The sequence below is a fragment of the Pelophylax lessonae genome, assembly GCF_965119305.1.
Source record: "Pelophylax lessonae genome assembly, chromosome: 12".
In the NCBI taxonomy this organism is placed as follows: Eukaryota; Metazoa; Chordata; class Amphibia; order Anura; family Ranidae; genus Pelophylax; species Pelophylax lessonae.
This window is the reverse complement of record NC_138779.1, coordinates 178,125,372-178,148,580: the sequence shown is the minus strand read 5'-3', so window position 1 is coordinate 178,148,580 and position 23,209 is coordinate 178,125,372. Positions and strand designations below refer to the sequence as shown.

At 47.6% G+C, this 23,209-nt stretch overlaps 1 protein-coding gene across 2 annotated transcripts in view; it reads left to right on the top strand.

Moving 5' to 3' along the window:
* TBC1D17 (TBC1 domain family member 17) overlaps nucleotides 1–23,209 on the top strand; it is a 149,896-nt gene that overhangs the window by 12,133 nt on the left and 114,554 nt on the right. For both annotated transcript variants that reach the window (XM_082273566.1, XM_082273565.1), the window contains exon 2: nucleotides 17,511–17,609. In XM_082273566.1, the coding sequence (XP_082129692.1) occupies nucleotides 17,511–17,609 (99 nt within the window). The remainder of the gene's footprint in view (nucleotides 1–17,510; nucleotides 17,610–23,209) is intronic.

Genomic DNA, 23,209 nt, shown 5'->3' with positions numbered 1-23,209 from the left:
TCAGTGGGTCCTACACTATCCATGAAAAAGAGATGAATCCAGCCCTTCTAACCCTTTGCCTGTTTATTATGTATTCGGTCTGACCAGACTATCGAGGTTGAGCAGCCCTCCCCACCCCCCACACACACCTGTACTCAATCAGTGTCCACCATCAATTGGATATAGGAGGAGTCCCCTGTAGTGCATTTGCACATTTTTCCCAGCAAGGAGTTTTATCTCCAAGGGTTAGAAAGGTTGGATTCATCTCTTTTTCATGGATAGTGTAGGACCCACTGATAATGGGGTACTTTGACGCAGTAGTGGGCTTGAGCACGATATGGCCATATGGTGGGACCAAACCCCCATTTTTATTTATGGACTCTCTTCAGATTTGGTAGTAATTTCTTTTGCATTTGCGCGCTATTCTTTTTTAATATACATGTCTTTTGGTTCATAGCTGCAGCAGCTTTGGAAATACATGGGTATGCTCCCCCAAATTTTTTGCCTGTTTATCATGTTTTTCGTGGTGAACAGCGGGGGGTTGAGCAGGGTTCCCCTGCTACCCTGGTTGGTGACTAGGGCAGGGATGTCCTCTGGGCTCCCTGCTCCAGTTATTGGGCTGGGGAAGTGGATGGTTTGACATCACCCAGCCAGATTCGGGCCCTAAATTTAGGCCGCGGCTTTGCGGCCTACTGGTCGGGACCTATGTGGGGTGGCCCTAGTGAGGATGGCTGAAGCCTCTACCCTCCATTTGGGCATCTGCCCTCCGCTCCACTGCTCCTGGGTGGTCAGCTCTGCTGATTGTGCGCCCAGGCGGCTGGGCATCCACATAAGTTGGCCTCCATTGGGGGGGGGGGGGGGGCAGCTCCGGTGAGCCTGACTGGGATGAGTGCACTTGCAGCTGGGCCTGCACACAAATTGAGGCCGCAGCCTACTTGGCCATGCGGCCAGCTTGGCACCTCCCTTGGAAGTGGTTAATTTTTAATGGCAACCATGCCACCATTATTGTGGAGGGCACCTACCCCTTTTAGCACTGCGGGACCATCAGAATACTCTGCCTGCGCGTCTGCGTCACGGCGGGCGGACCCTTTTTTTTTTTTATTGTGTGGGCTTGGAGGACGACCCCTTGTCTTTTGCTAACTGGAGACACAAAGCCAAATTTAGTACTCCTAGATCGTACACAGAAAAAAAAAAAAACTATATCAGAATCAACGTATTTTTGAATTCTTCGCCTTTGGCATATCTCTCTAGACCTGATTTTCAATCCTGCACTATTCCCAGAATTAAAAACTCTGATGGAGTCGTAGTGGAGTAAACTAAAGAAATAGTAGAAGCTTTTGTCACATTTTATTCCACCTTGTACACTAGCAAAGCTCACTATACCATAGTTGGAAAATTGGAAAACTCAAAGTCCGACATTACTGCGATCGGTCTGTCTACTTCCTCTAGTAGGCCCCACCATGTCGTCCATTGTAGCCATGAAGTCATCTACTTTAGCCCTTTAAACAGCACAAGTCACCTCTAAAGAATCCTCTTTTTTTTTTTTTTTTGCGTATAACAAACGGAATCTGCCTTTCTCTGGGTATTTATCAGAGCTGGCTTGTGGTGTGATCAGATGAGTCTGTGTCATCGTGAAACCTCCTAACCCCTCAACTTCTCTGTTCTCTTTACTATGATGTTTACTACTAGGAGCATCTTCAAAACAGAATTTTTTTTAGCGGTGTTGTCAATGAATGTGTCAGATGAGTACCAATGATCTGTGTGAGGACTCATCCTGTGACCACATAAGCAAACCAACCGCTATAAACGTGACACAGATTCTTTCATTAGGTGATTTGACTTTAAGAGTTTGTTCACAAGTTACAGAAAAAATTAAATCTGGAAATAACACCGTACACAAATGCAGAGATTGCGGTGTAAACAAGGCCTAGGTTCACATATTTACAAGTTGGGAGCGCAAACCTTATCACGCATTCCCGACCCGCACTGAAATGCGCTACTCTTTAGCAGATGCACAGGGTGCAATTAATTCTTGCATGGTTTTAAATGCATGTGTGGTTTTTAATCACTTCAATGCTGTAGGATGTCCATGGATATCCTTAGGTTGAAGTGGTTATACCCGGATGATGTCTGCACCTGCAGGCATCATCCTGTCATCACAATTTGCAGCCAGCGTTTCCCTTTAAGGCAGAAGTGATTCAAGTGGCTGAAGAGCCACTCAATCACTTCTGCGGGTGGTGGAAGGGGGTCCCCCCCTTCCTGGGCTCTGCCGTCTGATTTCAGAGCCTGGTAGCGATAGGACCGGCGTCAATGGTGATACTACACATAGAGAGAGAGAGGAACGAACGTTGTTCCTCCCTCTCTGTGACCCCCAGAAACTAGAAGTGGCGAGGATTTTGTCACTTTTGGCTCTTTGTATTTCTGCCTGCCTTTGTTGACTGTTAGCGGCCAGGAAAGCAGCCGATCAGACCGATCTGTGTCTGACTGGTTGCATTGGAGGCCAGAGGAATGATTTGGGGTCTAATAGACCCCAGATCTCTCCACAAAAAGGACCTGTTGCGGCCCATGCTGTCACAAAGGATGTTGTTCATTCCTTGTGAAAGCAATAAGGTAATACACAAAAAAAAAAAAAGAAAGAGTAAAAAAAAAAAAAAAAAAAGTTTTGGTATAATAATAATAAAAAAAAAAGTAAAGCGCCCCTGTCCCCCCCCCCCCTATGCTTGCGCGCAAATGCGAATGCATACGTAAGTCCCTCACGCATATGTAAACATTGATCGCACCAAACCTGTGAGCTATTGTCGCGAATGTTAGAGTGAGAGCAATAATTCTAACTCCATACCTTCTGCGTGCCTCTAAACTGGTAACCTGTAAAGGGGTTTAAAGCGTCGCCTATTAAGAATTTTAAGTATTGTAGTTTGGTGCCATTCCTCGGGCGGATGTAATTTTAAAGGAGTTGTAATCAAGGTTTTTCACCTTAATGCATTTTATGCATTAAGGTGGAAAACCTTTGGTGCTGCAGCTGTCCCCCAGCGCCCCCCCCTCCCCCCCCCTTATTCTTACCTGAACCCAATCGTTCCAGCGACGAGCACAAACCCAGCTCTCGGGTCCTTATTGGATAGAGTGATGGCAGCAGAGGCCAATTGGCTCCCGCTGCTGTCAATTAAATCCAGTGACACGGGAGCGGGGGCGGCACCGAGTCCCGCTGTCAGTGTCAATAGATGCAGCAGCAGGACAAGTGGGCACTCTCGCAAGAGTTCCCCTGTGGAAAGCGGTTCTCCGTGGGGGCACCCGATGAAGAGGAGGAGCCAGGAGCGCCGCCGGGGGACTCCAGAAGAGGAGGATCTGGGCTTCTCCGTGCAAAATCCTTGCACAGAGCAGGTAAGTATAACATGTTTTTATTTTGGATTACAATCACGTTAAAGCATATTATGTTGGGTATCTATTTTATCAGGATAACATCATCTTTTATATTTAGCCAAGAAATTGGGTATTCTTTTGTGTTTGTATGCAATAAAATTATTGAAGGGTATTTTTTTCCCAAAAAATCATGTTTGAAAAACCACTGCACAAATATTGTGTAATACAATATTGCAACAGCAACCATTTTATTCTCTAGGGTCTTTCTTAAAAAAAAAAAGTAATTTCTAGCAAAAAAAAATGTAGTTTTTTACATGTATGTGAGAAATGTCAGAATTGGCTAGATTTTGAAGTGATAAACAAAGGGTTGGGGACTTTTTTTCTCCATGTTTCTCACAGGTGCATCAGCCAATTCAAAAGAAAGGGCTACTGTACCCGCAACATGCGTGCGCACACGTGTACCTACTGACAACCCTAGTTATATCAGACCAGAGAATCTTGCTTCTCACAGTCTGAGAGTCCTTCAGGTGCTTTATTCCAAACTCCAAGTGGGCTTTTATAAGTTTTGCACTGAGAAGAGGCTTCCATCTAGCCACTCTGCCATAAAGCCTACATTGGTGGAGGGTGGCAGTGATGGTTGACCTTCTGAAACTTTATCCCATCTTTACACAGGAACTCTGGAGCTCAATCAGAGTGTCCATCGGGGTCTTGGTCATGTGATGGTGTTCACCATCACTGGAATTTAAGGACAGATGGGTGATGGGTTTAATTGCTTCATATTTGTCAGCAAGGTCATTTGTTCCCTTTTGCCATGAGGTCTCTGAGCAGGAAGTCCAACTCCTAATATGGTCATTCCAGGAAGTTCAATGGGGAGACGGGCTGGCTAACAATGTTGCTTTTTGTCTGAGGTGGCTTTCCATTCACCTATTGTCAGGTGTGCTAATGACCTCACCTGTTGTCTGCTAAGGGATGTATTGACACTCAGAGTAATGTGTATTGAGGGCTCGTTAGGGAACCATTGTTCTGTGTCTGACTATTGTGTACATTGATTGCCCCCTGGGGCTTCTGTCTCCTTGCACATGGCAGTCCTTCTGGTCAAGCTATCTGACCAATCCCTGTTGACTCATTTTCAAGTCCTCATTTGCATGGCAGTCCTTCTGGTCAAGCTATCTGACCAATCACTGCTGACTCCTTTTCAATTCCTCATTTGCATGGCTAAAGAGGACCTGAATGGGAACTGCAGGTACTTTGCAATTGACCAATGGGAGGGCGGTTGTTGGGGGCAGGATGTACCAAATTCTGTATAAAAGTGTGCTGTGTCCTTCCAATAAATTGTCTTCCTGTTTGAACTTACATACAGCTTGCTTGGTGTTTGTTCTAATGGGTTCAGGACGGCACATAGCTGTAGTTCGGATCCCGGATCCTTGGTTGACGTTGCGATCTGCAAGCTGACTCACTAGAAATAGAGGAGTGTCGGGAGAGCGGAAGCAAGCGAGCAAGGGTCTCGTCACAGGTCACCTCTCTTATTAAGGCCCTTCTCCCCTGTTTGCTGTAGCTGAAAATTTTCCCAACACGTCCCTTAGGCCCCATTCACACGGGTGATCCAATCAGGTCCACCTGTCGGTTTTTCAGGCTAACCTGATCAGGTGTTCAATGAATCCCCCTGGACAGGAAGGTGTAAGCAGACTTGTGTCTGTTTTACCCCCGCCTACCTCCAGGTAAGATCTGATCCACTGGAAAAAAAAAAAGAAACAGAAAGGGATCTTACGTCTACTGTTTTATCCTCATTAAATCCGCACCGTCTGAAAGGGGCCTTTGACAGAAGTCAATCAAACGATCAGCTTCTGTTGAGCAGGGATGGCCTGTCTCTGCTGAACCAACTGAATTCCAATCAGTATGGCCAGCTTTACCCCTGCCTCTATGTCCTCATCAGTAATGCCTGTTCGGATCCTGGATCAAAACTCTGAGCTATCCCGCCAGTAGAGATGGGCTCAGGCATGTTAGGGATCCTAGTCCCAACCCACCTGCCCGATCCCGCCCGGAAGCCGACACTGTACACCGCTAATCACCGGCATTGAGACATTTACTGATCCGCAGCTGCACAGACCGGGAAATGCCTCACTGCCAGTGATCCCGAACACGCCAGAGCCCGTCTCTACCACCAGGCTGTCACTGCCCCCTGCCAATAATAAGTAGCTGAAGTATGTTTGTGTGCAGCTGTGGGGGCAGGTAGTGCCGCTTGGCCGCTGATGATTGGCGGTCCACATTGACCGCTTCATGGTAGGATAGCTCAGGTGGTTTTGGATTAGGATCTAAACATGCCTGACCTCTTCCGTGCAGATAAATGAACAGTTTTGCATTGTATGCCTCCTCCACACCAGGCATCTCTCACTATGTGCTTAGTAGACCCGTTACTGACTTCATAGAGGAAAGCCCCGGCCTGCCACACAATGATGAGGAAGCCCAGAGGGAGGAAGTGCTTTGTGACCTTAGTGGCTGTATGTGTAGATTAGAGATGAGTCAGATAATATCTCTGAATATCTCACACTCGCCTTTTCTGCCCTCTGTATATTCCCATGCAGTTCTTCTTTAAAGAAGATGTACAGCCAAAGCTTGTTTGGCTGTACATCTATAGACCACAGGACTGCAGTTAGTTCTGTACTCCTGTTACCCGTTTTCAGCAGAGAGTGGGCTCTCTTCATACATCAGAGAAGTTAGTCCAGGTACCGCGTCATCGCAACAATGGAGGTCGGGATCCGCCAGGGGCCTGGACTGACACCTGGCTCAGCCTCTCAGCTGAGCCGGCTGCTCTGCCTCCTCCATAGCCCAGCGCTCCAATGAGCGAGGATAGGACAGTCAGCAGCTCTCTGCTTGGGGGGCTGTCAGAACTGAACAATCGGCGGTATTCGATCGCTCGGTTCTCAGTGTAGAGGTGTCGGGAGTCAGATGCAGCATCGGACCTAGGTAAATCAAAATCTAAAAAAAAAAAAAATAAACCCCATACATCTCTCTTAAAGAAAAAAAAAACACATTTTTAATTTCTTTAACCACTAGCGGTCCAGAGCAATTTTCCAATTTTTTTAGAACCCACAAACATTATATGTTTTCTAGAAGCCTCAGAGCATAAAATGGTGGTTGTTAAAATGTGTGTGTCATATTAAATTTGCGTAGTTGTTTATCAAATGCAAATTTAAAAAAAAAAAAATAAATGATAGTGCTTACAAATTCAGTATAAGGCAGGGCATTAGAAAAAAACGAGCTGCAGAGCCACTACCAACTCCAGAAATTAGCAGCTGTAAAAACATGTTTTTAGTAGCTTTTTCCATTGGCGCAATGCGCGTTTAGCCACGTTAGTCTTTAGCAGCATTTTTCTGCCTCTATTCAAAATCAATGGTTGCCTATGAGCCATCTTTGATACGGCTTTACGCCCATTGATTTGAATGGAAGTCGCATCCAAGTCGGTTCAGGATGATCCGACATGTGATGCGACTTGTGCTCTGAGAAACTTGAGGGAGAACGCAGAAATGGAAAAAAAAACGAGGTAGGGAAAGAGGAGGGGATGAGCGAGCAGCTCTGCACCTCCCACCCCAAAGCACCTTGTCCCCATGTTGATGAGGAGGACAAGGGCCTCTTCCCGACAACCCTGGGCGGTGGTTGTGGGGGTCTGCGGTCAGGGGGGCTTATCGGAATCTGGACATCCCCTGTAACAAGGGGGCTCCCCAGATCCTGGACCACCCCCATGTGAATGAAAATGGCCACGACATAGCCCCACTGGACTGGGGCTGGCCTGCGAATTAAACCCCTTGCGAGGTCACATATGACCGGGTTTCCGCCTGAGTCGCAGCGTTCCTCTTGGCCGACAGCCCCACCATTTTCATAGAGTGGGGTTCTGTCTGGAGCAGTGCCCGTCTGGTTCCTGGTATGGTGAGTAGCTGCCCCCCTTCTCCCCCTGGAGGGTTTTGGGGTGGACGTGGGCCCCTCGTTGGGACTGTTGGTCCCCCGGGTTCCCCTCCTTTCCAATGTCCCCTTGTACCCCCCTTTCCAATGTCCCCCATCCTACCCCCCTCCACATATGCTGGGGCTGTTTGGGTGGTCTGGTCCACCTCCTGGGGTGGGGGCAGGTCGCTAGCTGGCGATGGGGGCCGGAGGAGTGTGCCACCGGCGACCGGACGATCGACTGTGCGGAAGGGTTGTATCTGGTGGGGGCTCCTGCCAGGACCCCCGTCCTGCCTGGATCTGTCCTTAAGGCCTGGGTACCCTCCTGGGTCCCTGTAAGCCTTGTGGTGCTGCGTGGGGCCGCCATTTTGTTGTAGCCTATGTGTTTCTATGCACGGCGGCCATGTTTGTGTAGTCCAGCGGCCATTTTACTGTGGTTTGCCATTGAAAATAGCAGCGGCCATGACAGTGGAGCCCTGTAGGTGATTTTTCCACGGTGGCAGCCCCTCCTCATCCCCTGGTGCTGACTCCTAGGTCCTTTCACAATCGCCGCAAGTGTAGTGCAGATTATCCTCATGGCTACAGGTGCCTGTTTCTGCTGGGTGGTAAGTCTGGTGAGGTCCTCTCCCTCTCTGCTGGGGATTGCTTAGTGCTTGTGTCTGGCGACCGAGTGGTGGTGCGGCCAGCACAGTGGGTGTTGTCCCTTTGCAGTGTTTTTACAGTTTTTGTGGGGCCCCTCCGGGTCCTGACTATCCTTCAATGTGCTGACAACTGTCCTGGAATCCTTGGTGTCCCAGGTGGAGGTGGCTTTCGGGTGACGGGCTGGGAAAAAGTGCTCCCCTGCCTTCCCCTGCCTCATCTGTCTCATCAGATCCTGAATCTGATTTGGCCACTGCGGACTTAGGTCACCCTGCTGCGTCTGCAACCTTGCGCCCGGGATCCTCCTATAGTGAGGATGATTCCTCCACGTCTGCAACCGCACACGAAAGGCGCTGGTGGAGGCACTGATTGTATCTGTACATGAGACCCTGAAGATGGAGGATGCAGCTGCGATGGAGGCACAGATTCCCTTTGGCACTCACAAGCCATCCAGCACGGCAAAGGTGTTTCCTTTCCCTGCTTAATTTGACAGAATTGTCGCTCAAGAGTAGGGGAATGACCAAAGCGTCCCTGGGGGGTCCCTAAGCGCTCTATTAGGAGTTACCTCTTTGAGGAGTCCCTTCTTAAGAAGTGGACTGTTCCACCAATGGTGGACCCTCCGGTTTCCAGATTAAACAAGGCAACCATGATTCCTGTTGAAGAGTCCCTGGCCTTTAAGGATCCGGCTGACAGGAAGCTGGAGGCTCTTGTCCGCAATATGTACACTCTGGCTGATTCGGCAATGAGGCTGGTATTCACCAATGCCCTGGTGTCTCAAACTCCGACCGAGTGGGCTAAGCTCTTACGACGTGACCTGGATGGAGAACAGCTCCCCCCTGCCTTTTCCATGCTGGCGGACCAGCTGGTCCAGGGGCTGCAGTTTACCTGTGATGCCTCTTTGAATGCGGCTCTTCTAGTGGCTCGGCTCTCTGTTTTGGAGGTGGTCTTTCGGCATGTCTTTTGGCTCAAGTGCTGGTCTGCGGTCCAGAGTTCTAAAAAGGCCTTGACTGATCTTCCTTTTCAAGGAGATGGCCTGTTTGGAGTTTCCCTGGATGACATCATTAAAGGTCTCACGGGGGGGGGGGGGGGGGGGGGAAGAGTATTTATTTTTCTTTCGCAGGCTACTAAGGGCAAGGAACCTCATCGTAGACCTGGGCCTTCCTTCTCGGCTTATAAGAAGTTTTTTTTCATCCCTCAGGGTCGACTGACAAGGGCTCGAAGCCTTTCAGAGTCTCCCCTGGAGGATCCAAATGAACCTGGTCTGGCAAGCTGAGAGCCCTGGTGCAAGACAAGTGGGTCCACAAAGTCATTCGGGCCAGCTATAAAATGGAGTTTTACTGTTGTTCCCCGACAAGGTTCTTTCCTCCCCAGACCGCTTGCAAGGCCTGTTTGGGGCGGTATAAGAACTGTTACTTCTAGGGGTGATTGTCCCAGTTCCTACTTCGTAAAATTTTCATGGGTTATACTCAAACCTGTTCACAGTTCCCACGAAGGATGGCAAAGTGCGCACAATCCTGGACCTCAAGGTGCTAAACTGATTTGTGTGGGCGCAGAAGTTCAGAATGGATTTCATTTGAACAGTGGTGGAATCCCTGCATCAGGGGGATTTCCTTGCCTCTATAAACATCAGGGATGCCTACCTTCACATTCCAATATGTGTCAGTCACCAGGGTTTTCTCTGCTTTGTTGTGGGGGAGGAGCATTATCAGTTTGTGACGTTACCCTATGGTCCCACCTCTGCTTCTCCGGTTTTCACAAAAGTGCTAGCCTTGTTACGACGGTGGAGGATTGCGGTACTGGGCTACTTGGATGATCTCCCATGAGCGGAGTCTCCTTCTGCTCTGGTGGAGATTACAATGCAAAGTCTGTGGGAGTTCGGCTGGATTCTGAATTTTCAGAAGTGTGCTCTGGTTCCATCTACGAAGCTGGACTATCTGGGCCTGACTCTGTGACTCTGGGCTCGACCTTAGCCAGAGTGCTCCTTCCTCTGGACAAACTCCAGAAATTGCAGGCTGCAATTCATCTCCTGTTGTCCAGCAGATGGTCTTCCCTCCGGAATTGCATGCGGGTGCTGGGCCTTTGAGGCGGGTGCTGGGCCTTTGAGGCGGTTCCGTTTGCACAGTTCCATACGAGGTCCCGGCAAAGGGAGATTCTGACCAAATGGGACAAGACTCCGCAGTCTCTGGACAGTCAGACCTGGAGTCAGGGAACGAGGGAGTCCCTAATATGGTGGCGTTGTTCTCCGGCGCTTCGGCTGGGTAGATCCTTCCTCCCCTTGTATTGAACAGTGGTAACCACTGAGGCCAGCCTGTCTGGCTGGGAAGGCCTCCTCGGCAAAAATTCTGCTATGGGCATCTGGATGCTAAGAGTCCAGATTACCGATCAATGTCATGGAACTCAGAGCGATTAGACTCTGTCTGGACCATTGGACGAATCGTCTTCAGGGTTGTCCAGTGCACATTCATTCAGACAATGCCACAGCCGTGGTTTATGTCAATCACCAAGGTGGCACAAGAAGTATCCTGGTGGCTTTGGAGATTGCCAGCATTCTAAGGTGGGCAGAATGGTTTGTTCCAGCCCTCTCCGCCGTACACTTTCCTGGGGTGGAAAATTTGCAGGCAGATTACCTCGATTGAAAGACATTGGACCAAGGGGGATGGACCCTTCATCCGGAGGTGTTTCATCAACTGTGTCTCCGGTGGGGCACCCCCAAGGTGGATCTATTGGCATCTCAGCTCAACAGAAAGGTGCAGAGCTTTGTGGCCTGGTCAAGGGATCCTCTGGCGGACGCCACAGATGGGCTGGAGGCCCCGTGGGGTCAGTATCATCTGTTTTTACGCCTTCCCTCCTCTAAGCTTCTGCCAAGTCTTCTCCGCAGGATCGAGGCAGAAGGAATTCCGGTCATCTTAGTGGTTCCGGACTGGCCCCACTGGGCTTGGAATGACAATCTGGTGCGGCAGGTCGCCGACGTTCTTTGGAAGCTTCCTCTAAGGGAGGATCTGCTGTCCCAAGGACCGATCTTTCATCCTGCTTTACAGTCACTTGCTTTGATGGCTTGGCTGTTGAACGCCAGGTGCTGAAGAATAGGGGTTTATCTGAGTCGGTAAATCCTACCCTGTTGAAAGCTAAGAAATCTTCTTCTAGGAAGATCTATGATCGTACGTGGAAGATGTACATTGCGTGGTGTGAGTCTCTTGAGATTCATCCTCACTCCTTCTCGGTGACTCGGATCTTGAACTTCTTTTAACGGGGGGGGGGTGAACAGAAATTGGCCTTGAGTACCATCAAGGGCCAGTTGTCGGCTTTGGTGCTCTTCTTCCAATGACCTTTGGCCACACACTCCCTGGTGCGTACCTTTCTTCAGGGTGTCCGACATTGGTTCCTCCAGTGCAGGCTCTGTTGCCACCTTGGGATCTAAATTTGGTGCTTTTTGTTCTCTAGAAGCCAATCTTCGGGGGATTCCCTTGCTTACGCTGTCCCAGAAGGTAGCCTTTTTGGTGGCTATATCCCCTGTGCGCAAGGTTTCGGAACTGGCGCTGTTTTTTTCTGTCATTCACCTTACCTGGCGATTCACAGGGATAAGGTGGTTCTTTGCCGCTGTCTGTCATTCCTTCCAAAGGTTGTCTCTGTTTTTCATTTGAATGAAAACATTGTGTTGCCTTTCCTGTGTCCCAGGCCTCAACACCCAAAGGAAATTGTCTTGCTTGCCCTGGATGTGGTCCGGGCAATTAGGGTGTACCTGGCAGCTACGGAGTCTTTCAGGAAGTCACACTCTCTATTTGTGCTCACGGATGGACCTCGTGAAGGGTTGTCTGCTTCCTCTGCAACCATTTCCAGATGGATCAGACAGATGGTAGGTAATGCAGGCCTATTCCATCAGGGGTCAGGTTCCTCCTTTCCCTGTCAAGGCGCACTCTTCTAGGGTGCTTAATGCCTCCCAGGCTTTCTGTCATCAGGTGTCAGTGACACAGGTTTGCAAGGCAGCCATCTGGTCGTCGGTGAAGACTTTCACAAAGTTCTGTAAAATGATTGTGTTGGCATCTGCGGATGCTTCTTTTAACCGCAAGGTTTTGCAGGTTGCTGTTTAGAGGACCTGATCCTCTTTGAAGGTGTATTGTTTTTTTTCAGGTGGGCTCCAGTTGGTTTGGTTGAGCTCCTGTTCACCTGGTTGGCTATAGTTTAGCCTTGGGAATTTATTTTTCGCTGTTCCCACCCTTCATGTTTTACACTGCTTTGGGACGTCCCAATGGTTAAGAATATCAGGAGCTGTGTTCATCAATGAACGAAAAAGAGAAAATATGATTTTTGACTTACCGCAAAATCCATTTCTCTGATGTTCATTTAAATAGGGTTGTAAACCCATATATATACAGTATGTATGTGTATATATATATATATATATTTTTTTTTTTTTTTGTAACCGGAAAGAGAAACACATAATGAGCTAGTATGCATCGCATACTAGCCCATTATGAAATACCTTAGAACGAGCCCCCGCCGCGCCGCCCGCTCACCTGTATGACGGGCGACATGTCCAGTCGCCCGTCTTCCGGGATCGCGGCATCCGGCTATCTGATTGGCCGGAGCCGCGGTGACGTCACTCCGGCGCACGGGAGCCGACGGTCACGGAACGGGACTCTGAAGGAACGGCACCAGCGGCCGTTCCTTCAGAGCGCATGCGCCAATGACGTCACTGGCTACATGTAAGGTAAATATCTCCTAAACGGTACATGTTTAGGAGATATTTACAGTACCTATAGGTAAGCCTTATCATAGGCTTACCTATAGGTAAGAATGTCAGAGGAGGGTTTACTTCCTCTTTAACCACTTGCCGACCGCCGCACGACTATCTACGTCGGCGGTCAGCCCCTCACAGGCAAACTAACGTAGGGCTACGTTGCTTGCTTGTGAGGGTCTAGGGAGCGAGCGCGCGCCCCCGCTCCCGCGTGGTCACGGACCCCCCCGCGCGTGTGACCAGCGGACCCGATGTCCGCCGGTCACTCGGCGATCGGCGGGGGAGAGGGAGAATGTCAGGCAGCTTGTGTAAACAAACTGCCTGTCATTCTCCTCGCTGCAAAGACACTGATAAAACGGATCTGGTATGTAGATCCGTTGATCAGTGTCCTTACAGCTAGAGCCACAGCCAATCACAGTAGAAACCACGCCCCTAGGGACACACACAGCCCCTCCCTTCCAAATAAAGTTAACCCCTTCACTACCAGTGTATTTTAACAGTAACAGTGCATATGTATAGCACTGATTACTGTAGAAATGTCACTGGTAACCCCAAAAGTGTCAAAAATGTCAGTCAAGGGTCCGATCTGTCCGCCGCAATGTCGCAGTACCGCAAAAAAAATCGCAGATCGCCGCCATTACGCGTTAAAAAAAAAAACAACAAAAATGACAAAAATCTTTCCCTTTGTTAGTAAACGCGATAACTTTTGCGCAAACCAATCAAAATACGCTTTTTGCGATTTTTTTTTTTTACCAAACATATGTAGCATAAAACAAATTGGCCGAAAATTTTTAAAAATTTTGATTTTTACATTTTTTTTGGGGGAATTTCATATAAAAAAAATGTGAAAAATATTGCTATTTTTGCAAAATTGACGCTCTTTTTTTGTTTATAGCGCGTGATCAAAAAATCGCACAGGTGATCAAATACCACCAAAAGAAAGCTCTGTTTGTGGGAAAAAAAGGACGTCAAATTCGTTTAGGTACAGCGTCGCACGACCGCGCAATTGTGCGTTAAATTCACGCAGTGCCGAATCGCAAAATACCCCCTGGTCGGAATGGGGGTAAAATCTTCCGGGGCTTAAGTGGTTAAGGACACCGCACCCACCCCTCTGTGGAGTTGTAATTCTTCTGACACTGCTTGTAACTAAATGGAGTTCCCAAAGCAGAGAGAGGGAGTATATCCCCTCGGATTGCCTATGGGCGTAGCCAGACTTTTTTCTGCCTAGTGTCCTACTCTTGTAGGGGGCAGTATAACCCAATCAGAGAAATGGATTTTACGGTAAGCCGAAAATCCCATTTTATTTTTTGCTCGGAGATGAGCTTTAAGAATCCAATCAATTTTGTATATAGAACCTATGGCCATGTTGTTTTTTTTTTTTTTTGCAAGCTCTAATGAGGGATAATCAGTTGTCCCACAAGTGCAGATTTATTAATGATGGTTGATAAGCTGCCTACAGAGGTCCTACTACAAAGTAAAACATGAAGAAATCATCTCCAGCATTTCTAGAGACGTTCTTGCTTCCATCATTTAATCTCCTGCAGTGGTTAGCAAGGTGTAGAGACATCCATAGGGATAGCGGAGATCCCTTTCATCATAGCAGACTGCTCTGCAGGCTTCCTTCTCCCCGGAATTTCCTTCTTGTAGCTGCTTAATTGATGATCACTGCTGCTTCTGGGGACTTTCTAAAACATGATTTAGATTTCAGGACTGCAAGATTCTCAGAGCGGATTACCTAGATATTGTGAGCAATGTGACAATGCAGTAGTGAAGGGAATGTAAGGCCCCGTTCACACTGGGGCGATGCTACTTGCCGGGGCGACCTCATAGGTGGCGGCGCGCTGCTCGCACCGCGACCTCGGAGCGGCCGGCACGGACTTCATAACATTGAAGTCTATGCAGGTCGCTCCGGGTCGCCCCAAAGAAGCTCCGGACCCTTTTTCTAAGTCGGAGCGACTTGTGTCGCTCCTATTAGAACGGGTCCGCAGCTTCTCTATGGAAGGCGACCTACGGCACCTGTCAGGCGACCAGGTCGCCTGGCAGGCCGCCCCAGTGTGAACGGGGGCTAAATATACAGTATCTCAGAAAAGTGAGTAAATCCCTCAAATTTTTGTAAATATTTTGTTTTATCTTTTCATGTGACATGCTACAATGTAAAGTAATGAGAGTACAGCTTGTATAAGAGCCGGCTCACACTGAGGCGATCCGACTTCGGGGGGCGACCTATGAAGTCGCGTGCACCGCTACTTCGGCGCGACTTGCAGGGACTTCACATAATTGAAGTCTATGCAAGTCGCTCCCAGGTCGCCCCAAAGTAGTACAGGACCCTTTTTCTAAGTCGGAGTGACTTGTGTCGCTCCTATTAGAACGGGTCCTGTACTACTCAATGGACCGCCACCGACCACAACTTGTCAGGCTGACAAGTCGCGCTAGTCTGAATGGGCTCTAACAGTATAAATTTGCTGTCCCCTCAAAATAACTCAACACACAGCCATTAATGTCTAATGTGCTGGCAACAAAAGTGAGTACACCCCTAAGTAAAAAATGTCCACATTGGGCCAAAAGTGTCACTATTTTGTGTGGCCACCATTATTTTCTAGCACTGCCTTAACCCTCTTGGGCATGGAGTTAACTAGAGCTTCACAGGTTTCCACTGGAGTCCTCTTCCACTCATGACTACATCACGGAGCTGGTGGATGTTAGAGACCTTGCATTACAAGACAGCCGACCGTCGGCTATGGACGCCGGTACCGGGGTGATGCCTCTAGCTGCAGGCATCACCCTGGTACAAGCACTTTCCCGAATTATCGGTAATATCGGTAACCTCCGGGGCCGATTCCGATATATCGGGAAAGTGCATATCGGCCCTCAATATATCGGCTGATCTCAAATCAATAGATAAATATATACACATATATGGAACGGAAGGTAAAGACACATAACCACATCATGTCTGTCCCACCACGGCAGTTGGAGCCTTTACATGAATTTAAAGTGATTGTAAAATATCACCTTGTAAAACAACCAATTCAGTTTAAAATCCAAATATAGGCAAAACTAAGGTTTTTTTTCAGCTGGAACTTGGTGGAACTCAGTTCCACCACCTTTGGTTCGGGCCCTCTGTTCCCTGCTCACCACTATCATTCATAAACACAGAGAACTGGCTTCCTGTAGTATGGGGACAAAGGAGATGCCAGTGCCTGGGTTGCAGTGCGAATGCTGACACCCCCACTGGATGTGTGAGGGGAGGTACTAGAGAAGAAGAGGGGTAAAAGTGAGATGTGGATGGGGGAGGCAGAACTAAGCAGCTGTGGAAGAAGGCTGAACCCTGTGCACTGTGTGTAGTGCACCTCTGAACCCTGTACTCTGTGTGTAGTGAACCTCTGAACCCTGTACTCTGTTTGTTGTGCACCTCTGAACGCTGTACTTTGTGTGTAGTGCACCTATGAACGCTGTACTCTGTGTGTAGTGCACCTCTGAACCCTGTACTCTGTGTGTAGTGCACCTCTGAACCCTGTACTCTGTGTGTAGTGCACCTCTGAACCCTGTACTCTGTGTGCAGTGCACCTCTGAACCCTGTGCACTGTGTGTAGTGCACCTCTGAACCCTGTGCACTGTGTGTAGTGTACCTCTGCACCCTGTGCACTGTGTGTAGTGTACCTCTGAACCCTGTACTCTGTGTGTAGTGCACCTCTGAACCCTGTACTCTGTGTGTAGTGCACCTCTGAACCCTGTGCACTGTGTGTGATGCACCTCTGAACCCTGTGCAGTGCACTGTGTGTAGTGCACCTCTGAACCCTGTGCACTGTGTGTAGTGCACCTCTGAACCCTGTACTCTGTGTGTAGTGCACCTCTGAACCCTGTACTCTGTTTGTTGTGCACCCCTGAACGCTGTACTCTGTTTGTTGTGCACCTCTGAACCCTGTACTCTGTTTGTTGTGCACCCCTGAACGCTGTACTCTGTGTGTAGTGCACCTCTGAACCCTGTACTCTGTGTGTAGTGCACCTCTGAACCCTGTACTCTGTGTGTAGTGCACCTCTGAACTCTGTACGCAGCACACTCCCAAACTCTGCACGTAGCACACCCCTGAACTCTGCATTCTATGTGCAACCCCACCAAACTCTGTACATAATGCACTCCTGGTATTTGATGCCCCGTTAAGACCCTCCCACTGTTAGTGAAAATTTGACCAGTTTTTTTTTTTTTTTGGGGGGGGGGGTTTAAATAAATTTTTTCTCTTCTTTTTTTTTTTTTTTTAAATGATCACATTTCCGTTCTCAGCTGCATAAGAGATGGGGGAGGAGAAGCAGCAGCACACTGAGCTTCCCAGTGAATGGCTGTGCGGTTTGTCATGTTAGGACAAGTTTGATCATTAGAGGAGCGCACACTAAGTTCCCAGCATGGCTTGAGAACTGACCATGATGTGCTCTTCTGCTTAGTGTGGTCAGTTTTCAATAGGAAAGCAGAGGGACTGGCAGAAACGCCAGGGATTTCACATAATGGAAGCAATACAAAGAGAACTGGATACTTTCTCATACAAGTACATTGTACAGCAGGCACATATCAGGAATATGAGGTGTTGGGGTAACAAACGCTTGAAAGTTCTCTAGGGCGCTGCCCTGTGACTGAGTACTAAAGGAGCACTCTAACTCACATCACTCAGAGGTAAACTTAGTAGATTTCATGCTTTAGCACACCGGCAGTTTTCACTGGATAGCATCACTTTTTCTCCCTTTTGTGAATAATCTGTTTTGCAGTGTTATTAGATGGAAATGTGTACCTTTGCCAGGTTTGTTGCTGTCTTAGTGGCATGATTGGTGCTGCTTTGCCACATTAATAAAGGATTTCTGCTTCTTTTTCTAGGTGGCATTTGAGAAACAAGGCGTGTTCTTACATACCAGTGCTAAAAGGCAGAATGATCACGATTCGATGATCCCTGGTGTCATCCGCATTATTGAGAAGGTAAATATTCTTAGAAGTCAAATGATCCCTGTTGAGGACAGAAATAAAAGACACGAATGCAGCTCTGTATTCATTATTAAATCCCTAAAGTATTTTATTTTTTCACACCCAGTGTATGTAGCTGAATCTGACTTGGTATTAGTCTCTTGTATACAAAGACAAGGAAGACTCACTGCTCCAGGTGGATTCAGAAGCCTGATGATGTACAGGTGCACGCCTCGGCTCGCCTCCGCAGATAATCAATATGGAAGAAATGGCTGCACTCCAAGTATCATCAAAATTCTGGTTTATTTAACCGAACATCCCAATGTGGCTAACAGGTAGATGCGTTTCACACACTAGCAAGTGTGCTTAAAGCGGAGTTCCACCCATTTTTAATATGTTGGATTACATAGATGTATGTAATCCCCTTTAAAACGACTTTTACCAATGGAAACTTTTTTTTTGCTACTAAATACCTTATTTTCTTGTTTATTCCTCCTCTCCTCACTTCCGGGTCCGATCGGCGATGACATCATTCGGCGATTCACAGTGTGTGCTGGGATGTATTCCATGCCAGAAATCTCGCAGTATTACCCAGGAGCTGAGCTGTACTGTGTGTATTGAGGCCGTGACCTGCCCCGCCTCCGCCCCGCCTCCGTCCCGCCTCCTCACAGTGAGTTGTACTGTATGCATTGTATTCAGGCCGTTCTCTGCCCCGCCTCCGCCCCGCCTCCTCTCAGTGAGCGAGGACTGAAAGCATTATATCCTCACTGAGCTCACTGAGAGGAGGCAGGGCGGAGGCGGGGCAGAGAACGGCCTGAATACAATGTAGTACTGGGTAGTACTGCGAGATTTCTGGCATGGAATACATCCCAGCACACACTGCGAATCGCCGAATGACGTCATCGCCGATTGGACCCGTAAGTGAGGAGAGGAGGAATAAACAAGAAAATAAGGTATTTACTAGCAAAAAAAAAAGTTTCCATTGGTAAAAGTCGTTTTAAAGGGGATTACATACATCTAAAGTTACGAAAATGGGTGGAACTCCACTTTAATCATTAGGGCTCTTTCACACAGGATGTCCGTCAGACGGACTCCGTTTATCTCAGCGGGGGATCGATCCGCCGATCCCTCGCTGAGCAGGAGAATGACAGCTGTTCTCCGCGCTGTGTGCGGAGACGCAGCTGTCAGAGCCCCATACATCTCTATGGGGGAATCGGATGGGAACGGACTGTCGGTCCATTCTCATCCGATCCGCTGGACGGATGGAAAATAGGGTTTCCATCTGTTCAGATTTGACGGATCGGATCGGATGTCAGCGGAAATGTCTCCGCTGACATCCGATGCCCCATAGAGATGCATGGGGGGACCGTTCAGATCCGCCAAAAAAAACGAAAAGGCGGATCTGAACGGTCCGCCTGTGTGAAAGGGCTCTTACAAAGAAAGGTCGGCATCACATTTCTATATATATACACACACACACAGGTATCTAAATTGACAGCAGATGATACAGATAAAGAGTGGGACCACTTTCTTAATTGCGGGTCATGCACATGCACCATAAAAATGTCCAAATATCTGTGAACAAGAAACAAAAAATAAAATAAAAAATCTTCCCACATCTATACAAATAATCTTATACATATAGTCTTGTAAACATATGTGTAATTTGCAATATATAAAAAAATCAGTGTTAAAAAATGTATATTATCCTGGAATCGCAAAAAAAAGACTAGAACATACATATAGAGAAAAGTAGATTGTATGGTGTATGGAGGTGAAAATTGTACAATCAGATTAAAAACAACAACTTAAAGCGGAGTTCGGGGGTCATTTTTACCTTAAAATACCCCCGGGACAGTCAGGGCTAGTACATTCCACAATGGATAGCCTCTGAACTATCCCGGATCTCACTTACCTGTAAGAAGAAATACTTACCTTGAAAATTTCTTCTCCAGCGCTGCCATCTCAGGTGTGGGCAGCTGAAGCCAGCGTGTCCTCTTCGTGTCCTCTTCCGTGACGTCGGAATCCCACAATGCACTGCACCGGCCCCGCTCAACACTTCCGATGCAGGCGCGGCATCCCTGCACAGCTTCTGGGCATGCCCAGAAGCTGTTTAGCAGGGAATGCCGCACCTGAACCGGAACTGACGTCGGGGTCGGTGCAGGCGCATTGACTCCTGGGAGCGATGACGTTCAGCTCCCAGGAATCATCGCAAACCGGAATAGATGGCGCGGGCCGCGGCCGCAGAGGGAGGAAGTGTAAGGAAGGTGAGTATATTTTCTTCTAAGGCTAAGTTCACATCTAGGCGTTTTGGGGAGTTTTTGGGGAGTTTTTCTGCTCTAGGATCAGCTCAAAAAACCCCAACAAGACAAATCCTATTCATTTCAATGGCCCCTGTTCACATCTGAGCGTTTTGACGTTTTAAGCAAAACGCCCAACGCTCAAAAAAGTACATGAGCTTCTTTTTGGGCAGATTACAGGTGTTTTTATTTTTTTCCATTGGTTATTAGTCAACCTAAAAACGCCTGCACAAAAACGCCTGAAAAAACGCCCATAAAAACACCTGAAAAAACGCCTGTAAATAGCAACGCCAAGATGTGAACGTAGCCTAAAACAAGGTAAGTGACCAAAAAAAAAAAAAATCGGCAGTATCCATTTCTTTTTCAGGTTGCACTCAGCAAGCGGATGGCCCAAAATCGTTTTTTTTTTTTTCGATTTTGAGGCCGGAACTCCGCTTTAAGTTGTAGGAACTTTCAGAACGACAAAAAGTATGTGTCCTAGGTATATTGTACAATGTTCTGACACCCCTATGTATCCACAGAACCAACCACACCCCCATAAAAACAAAGTTAAAGATCAAAAATCTATGTGGTGGCTGGAAATGTGCATACCAGGAAAAATAGAAATTATACGTGTTTATATAAACACGGACTCAGAGCAAGACAAGAAAAGATATATATATGCCACATGTCACGGATCTTAATGTCCAAAAAATAGTTTATGTTGATTAATCCAATATTACTAGATTGTGTGGCATAGATTGCAATTGATGTGTACTGAATCTATAGAGCAGAGCAGAGACTGGAATACAGCACACAAGAGGCTATGGGTAGAGAAGCACTGGATGTTGTAGTTAGTTATTGTAATATGTATCAATTGCATAAATCGCTCCGACATCTTATATAGCAAGTGATACAATACAAGGTATCAAATGTCTAACAAACGTCCCAGCCTTATCTGTCTTAAATATAAAAGAGGGGGTGGAGGTACTAATACATTTAGTGACATGGATATATATATGTCATAGTGACATGTCTCACATTGGAGTGTACATATATCACTAGCACATTTGATTCTATACACATTACTAGTCGTGTACTGCTCTCCATGTCACTAAATGTATTAATACCTCCACCCCCTCTTTTATATTTACATAGTTACATAGTTACATAGTTAGTGAGGTTGAAAAAAGACATGAGTCCATCCAGTTCAACCTATGATGTGTGTGTGTGTTTGCTTTTAACCGTACATTGTATACCCCTGTATGTTGTGGTCTTTAAGGTGTCCATCTAATAGTTTTTTGAAACTATCAATGCTCCCTGCTGTTACGACTGCTTGTGGAAGAGAATTCCACATCCTTACCGCTCTTACAGTGAAGAACCCCTTACGCACTTTAAGGTTAAACCGCCTTTCCTCTAGTTTTAGTGAGTGGCCACGTGTCTTATTGTATCTCCTTTCTCTGAATAGTTTGTTCCTTATGCTCGGGTCGCCAGTACAGTATTTGTACATTGATATCATATCCCCCCTCAATCGTCTCTTCTCCAGAGAGAATAAGTTCAGGGCTTGTAGTCTTTCCTCATAGCTGATGTCCTCCATCCCCCTAATTATTTTTGTTGCCGTTCTCTGGACTTTCTCCAGTTCCAGCACATCCTTTCTGAGGACCGGTGCCCAGAACTGGACAGCATACTCCAGATGTGGCCGGACCAGAGTCTTGTAGAGCGGGAGAATAATCTCTTTATTTCTGGAGTGAATCCCCTTTTTTATACATCCCAGTATTCTGTTGGCTTTGCTTGCTGCGGCCTGGCATTGCATGCCACTGCCAAGCCTGTTGTCTACCAGTACCCCTAAGTCCTTTTCCATCCTAGACTCACCCAGAGGTTCCCCCCCTAGCGAGTAGCTTGCTTTCTGGTTTCTGGCCCCCAAGTGCATTACTTTACATTTTTCAACATTAAATCTCATCTGCCATGTAGTTGCCCACTCCGTTATTTTGTTCAGGTCCGCTTGCAAGGTTTCCACATCCTGCATAGAAGATATTGGCATGCCTAATTTAGTATCATCCGCAAATACTGAGATTGTACTAGATATCCCCTCCTCTAGATCATTTATGAATAAATTAAACAGGATTGGTCCCAGGACAGAACCCTGGGGGACCCCACTTTCCACACCCGCCCAATCCGAGTACTCCCCATTAATCACCACCCTCTGTACTCTCCCCTGGAGCCAGTTCTCTATCCAGGTACTCACCTTATGGTCCATACCTATCTTCCTTAGTTTGTACAGTAATCGTTTGTGGGGAACGGTGTCGAAGGCCTTTGCAAAGTCCAGATACACCACATCCACAGGCTTACCTTTATCTAGGTGGCAGCTCACTTCATCATAGAAAATAAAAAACAAAACACAGAGCGCTACGAAGACCTCCAGCATATGAAGGGTGGATGAACAGAACTAATAAGCAGCTGAATCCAGGGAGGGGGGGGGAGGGGAGGGAAAAAAAAAAAAAAAAAAAACAAAAAAAAAACAGGCAATAAAAAAGGTTGTAGCTGCAAATAGACATAGGCATAAAATGGTACCATACAATAGGGGACAATGGGATACCATAAATAGGTTGATGATGATCCTAAAAGGGATAAAGTCCGTGGGCACTGAGCTGCTCTTCCACAGATGAGGAGGAAGAATCTGTATAGACAAAAAGAAGAGGGGAGAAGCGCTCTAAGTGCAGACAATTTATTGCAGATAACAAGGCAGGTGATATACACTCACTAGACATGAAGACTGAAAAGCTGTATGTGTCAAAGCAATCCTGCAGCCATCCTCTGGAGGGTGTCCTCTGGACTCTGGTCACAGGAAGCCGTATGCAGTACTGTCACTGGCGGTGGGAGGGAAGAAAGCCGGCTGTCTCCCACAACATCAGCGGTGAGCGGTCAAGCGGCTCGGATCTGCGGTTCCGTGTTGCGAGTGATGGATGGAGGCACTCTCACCCACAGGGATGGTGGGATCTGTCCGATGAGTTACGGCATGCACGACGCGTTTCTGAGCATGCCCGGGTCCTCTGCACCCGGCGCGCTCTTTCATCAGGTGCTAGCCGCTAGCCGGCTTTCTTCCCTCCCACCGCCAGTGACAGTACTGCATACGGCTTCCTGTGACCAGAGTCCAGAGGACACCCTCCAGAGGATGGCTGCAGGATTGCTTTGACACATACAGCTTTTCAGTCTTCATGTCTAGTGAGTGTATATCACCTGCCTTGTTATCTGCAATAAATTGTCTGCACTTAGAGCGCTTCTCCCCTCTTCTTTTTCACTTCATCATAGAAGGTTAATAGATTGGTTTGGCACGAA